The sequence below is a fragment of the Egretta garzetta genome, unplaced genomic scaffold (genome assembly GCF_000687185.1).
Source record: "Egretta garzetta isolate BGI_Z169 unplaced genomic scaffold, ASM68718v1 scaffold637, whole genome shotgun sequence".
In the NCBI taxonomy this organism is placed as follows: Eukaryota; Metazoa; Chordata; class Aves; order Pelecaniformes; family Ardeidae; genus Egretta; species Egretta garzetta.
The window spans coordinates 98062-102050 of NW_009260358.1; the positions used below are offsets into that span (position 1 = coordinate 98062).

General features: G+C 41.5%; 1 protein-coding gene across 1 annotated transcript in view; it reads right to left on the reverse strand.

Moving 5' to 3' along the window:
- PEX5L (peroxisomal biogenesis factor 5 like) overlaps positions 1 to 2914 on the reverse strand; it is a 49957-nt gene extending 47043 nt beyond the window's left edge. The window contains exon 1 of the mRNA XM_035898441.1: positions 2765 to 2914. Coding sequence (XP_035754334.1) covers positions 2765 to 2914 — 150 coding nt within the window. The remainder of the gene's footprint in view (positions 1 to 2764) is intronic.
- Positions 2915 to 3989: the final 1075 nt, after the last annotated feature.

The following is a 3989-nucleotide window of genomic DNA, read 5'->3' on the forward strand; positions in this document are numbered from 1 at the left end:
CCGGGGCAGCTGACCCCGACTGCCCCCAGGGGTCCCCCACACCATACGGCATCATGCTGGGCACATAGAGCTGGGGGAAGGAGGAGGAAGGGGGGGACGTTGGGAGCGATGGCGTTTGCCTGCCCCAGTCACCGTTACGCGTGATGGAGCCCGGCTGTCCTGGGGGTGGCTGAGCACCCCCTGCCAGTGGGAAGCAGGGAAGGAATTCCTGGGTTTGCTTTGCTTGCACACACGGCTTTTGCTTTCCCCATTGAACTGTCTTTATCTCAACCCACCAGTTTTCTCAGTTTTACCCTTCCGATTCTCTCCCCCATCCCATCACGGGGGAGTGAGCGAGCGGCTGTGCGGGGCTGAATTGTCGGCTGGGGTTAAACCACGACAGTCTGCTTTTAAAATGACTGTTATTTTGATTGTTCTGATTTTGTTTACAAAGGAAGACAGCTTGGACAGAGAAGACAATTTGTAATGTATTCTCATCAGTATTAACTCTTACTGAAGATTAGGATGAAAATCTCGGGATTTGAGTTCTATAAATCTGGGGTAAACATTATGTGATCAAAATCCATGCCTTCAGTTTAATTCTTCCACATAGATTCTTTCATGGTTTGTGTATAATAATTACAGGAAAAGATTTAATTCTGTTTAGAATTTTTTTGTTTTCCTCTGGCTCTTTTGTTAAATGTCTGGTTCAAACCCTACATAACAAGAATGGAGAATTTTCTTAATGTGAAATGCTAACATATATTTAATCCTGGCATAACAATGTATGCAATTCTACTACATAAAAGGGAGAAAGATGGTTAAGCAGAGAATGAATGGAAAAAGTAAAAAGGGGTAGATGAGGGCTCTGATCTGGATTGGTGTTGAAGCAGACTGTTGTTACTTTCTCATCATTAGACCTGTACATATTAAATAATAAATACATATACTAGAAGGCAGGTTTGAAAACAACAGATCAGGATAGTTTATGATTAAAAAATAATTTTAGGACTTAATTTCTTGACCTGTTTGAGTTCTCTCCAGCCACCATTCTGAATGCTGCCAGGATAGATTTAGCACTTTCTGCAATACAAACTTTTGATTCCCACTGTAGTATAAACATTTGATACCCTTGGATTTATTATGTCATTTTTCTGCCACAGCCTTAAGATTTGAGTCCTTTTTACAATGAAGGGAGACTAAAGTAAAGCTGTTACAGCACTTTGGTAATAAAGGGGCTTTATGCTGTATCCTTGACCCAAAATTCTTCATTCTGCATCCCTTTCACTGTGTGTTCTTGGTAACAAAGGTTTCTGAGTCGTCATGTACTTACTAGAATAAAACTCTATTTTTAACACAGTATAGTAGAATATGTTTACCCCCTTATTTTTATTCCCTAAAAATAGCAGGTTGCCGTTTATCAGACAATAGCAATAGTAGGTGAGGTAATGGAGTAACGGTGTGACTGCAAAATAACTTTATGTCCCTGACCTGGAGATGGCCTCTGCACAGAGTTTCAGCTTTGGAATGATCTCATCTGAAGTATGTTAATGCCGCAAAAGCAGCATTAACAGCATCGTATAAGCCCATTTAGAGAGGATTAAGCTACTGTCCCTTCATTTAGCCCCTCATTTATCACAGTTTGGAAATCTTCAGGAAGCAAGTTCTTAAAATTGAGGTATTATGAGTGTGCTCTTAAAAGATTTTCCTAATTCTTTGATGTGTACTGTTGCTGTGGAGAATGGACCTTTCTGTGCTAATACTGCAAAAATGTTGTAATCACAAAAATGAAAAAAATGTAGGTGCACTAGTAGATGATTATTTCTAGACCTAATCAGAAGTACAGCTGTCTTGGACAATTAAAAGCTTATTCTTCTATTGTTGCGGTTTAAGGTAATTTTTTAGCATAATAGGCCACTGCAGTTACATTTGTATAAATCTGCTTTTTTGTATATATTGCAATTCTTCTGCATTCTTTTTGGTTTCAGTGGATTTAATTTCATTTTACATCCATGACAGTGATGAGCATTTGGCCTGTCCTACGAGAAGCTGGAAGTGGTATCTCTGTTTCTAATAGCCAGCACATGGCTGGTATCAGGGATGCTCTGTGTCGGTCTGTTTGAGCAGGCATTCACCCTCTCGATAGGAAGTTACTGCGATGCAATCAAAAGCACTCTTTTTCATAGTTATTTTTCACCCCCTTTACTTATTTTTACATACTTATAAAGTAACAAGCATCTATTAAAGAAAAAAAGGAAAAGATGTACTTATTCACTCAGTTTACACATGCTTTTAAAATGTATGCTTTAACATTATATTATTATATCTAACTTTATATTATAATAGCTTGTCAGGTTCCTCATTAGAGAAGTCTTGTAAGGTCTCTATTTTTTTACTGTAATTCAACACTATTTTAAAATTCAGTTATTTACTATCAGTTTGGGGATGTCTGCAGTATAACTAGAAAGGTGATGAGTCCACACTTTTTATAGCAACTGTTCAAATCAGCTTAGTTTGGCTGGTGAGGTAGTAATTTTGCTTAATAAAGACTGTGAGTGCCTACAGCATGATGTCTGTGACCGGGCAGTGAAAAGAAGCTGGTGATGGCTAATGCTTCTCACAGAGATGTTCTTGAGTCTCAAAACATCTTAAGTTTTAATATGCAAAGAATTGGTAAATCATCAATTATGCTTGCTGTGAAGCTTCTTTAGCACTTACTTTCTTGGGATGTAAATGATACTGCTTGTATTTCACGACTGGCTTCTGGTAGATCCCTTGGACGTACCGTCGCACTGACCGGCGGGTTCTGCCTGTTCAGCTGGGGTGTGAACCTAGCACCAGTCTGCCCTGTGTGGTTACAGCTAAACTGCATCTCCCCGTCGTTCAGCGCGTAGTAACCTAACGCTGTGGGGGTTAAGTTGCCTGACAGTGGCATGGCAGCTGCTGTCAGAAATACTTCTTCTCAGAGGTTCTATAAAAAAATAAATCTGTATTAATCGTGTAGTCCAGTGCTATATGCTGCTTGTGTCCCCTTCCGCAAGAACATGTTCATTGAGCATGGACTGTTTGAACATCAAGATAAATCTTGATCAAGTGAAAGAGTAGGGATGAGTTAACCACTGTCTGAATTGCTTGCGGACAGCCTCAGTAAGCGTGCTTGTTGTCAGAGAATTAACAAGCTGGTCTCGGAGGGAAGGGGGTGCAGCAGCTTGCTTGTGCCTGCCATCACCCCTGGAAACATTCAAGGCCAGGTTGGACGGGGCTCTGAGCAGCCTGATCTAGTTAGCGGTGTCCCTGCTCACTGCAGGGGGGTTGGACTAGATGACCTCTAGGGGTGCCTTCCAACCCAAAGCATTCTGTGATTTGTACCCAGTAACAGACCGGGACGTAGCTGGTGAACATGGGGAGGGGAGCATGGGTGTTTCTGGCTCCCCAGCATGGGCGAGACGGGTGTTGGGCCTGGCCGTAGCGGATAAGCGGTGGAGTTTCAAATATATCTATCTATTTGTATTTCAGCTTTGCTTTCTGCTCACTGAGGAGAGTAACTGAGCCAGCACAGGAAAAGAAATGCTGGTTTGCTGGTGGTGCGGTCCAGCAGTAATTCACTATATTGTCTCCCGGTGGGTTCAGGGAGAGAGTAGAGTGGCTTAGATAGCTCTGAAACCAGATTATCAGGCAGCACTCTGAATTTTGTATTCACCGAAACACTCTGCTGCTCCATTCACTCTGAAAAACTTGTAAATAAGGAAGTCTTGATCCAAACTTGATTCTTTCTCATTAAGCTTCAGACACTTCATGCTAATGAAACCCCAGTGAACTGATGTGAAAGATGGCATTGTCAACTCAGATCGATAAAAATTTCTTGAATAAATACATAGACATATGCTTAGACTGGCAAGCACTGGAAGATTTTTTTTCAGCTCAGATAGCATGAGCATAATTGAGGAAAAAAGAAGCTGTCGCAGATGGTGATAGCAGCGAGAGGCCCAGCGGCGTGTGCTGCAACCCAA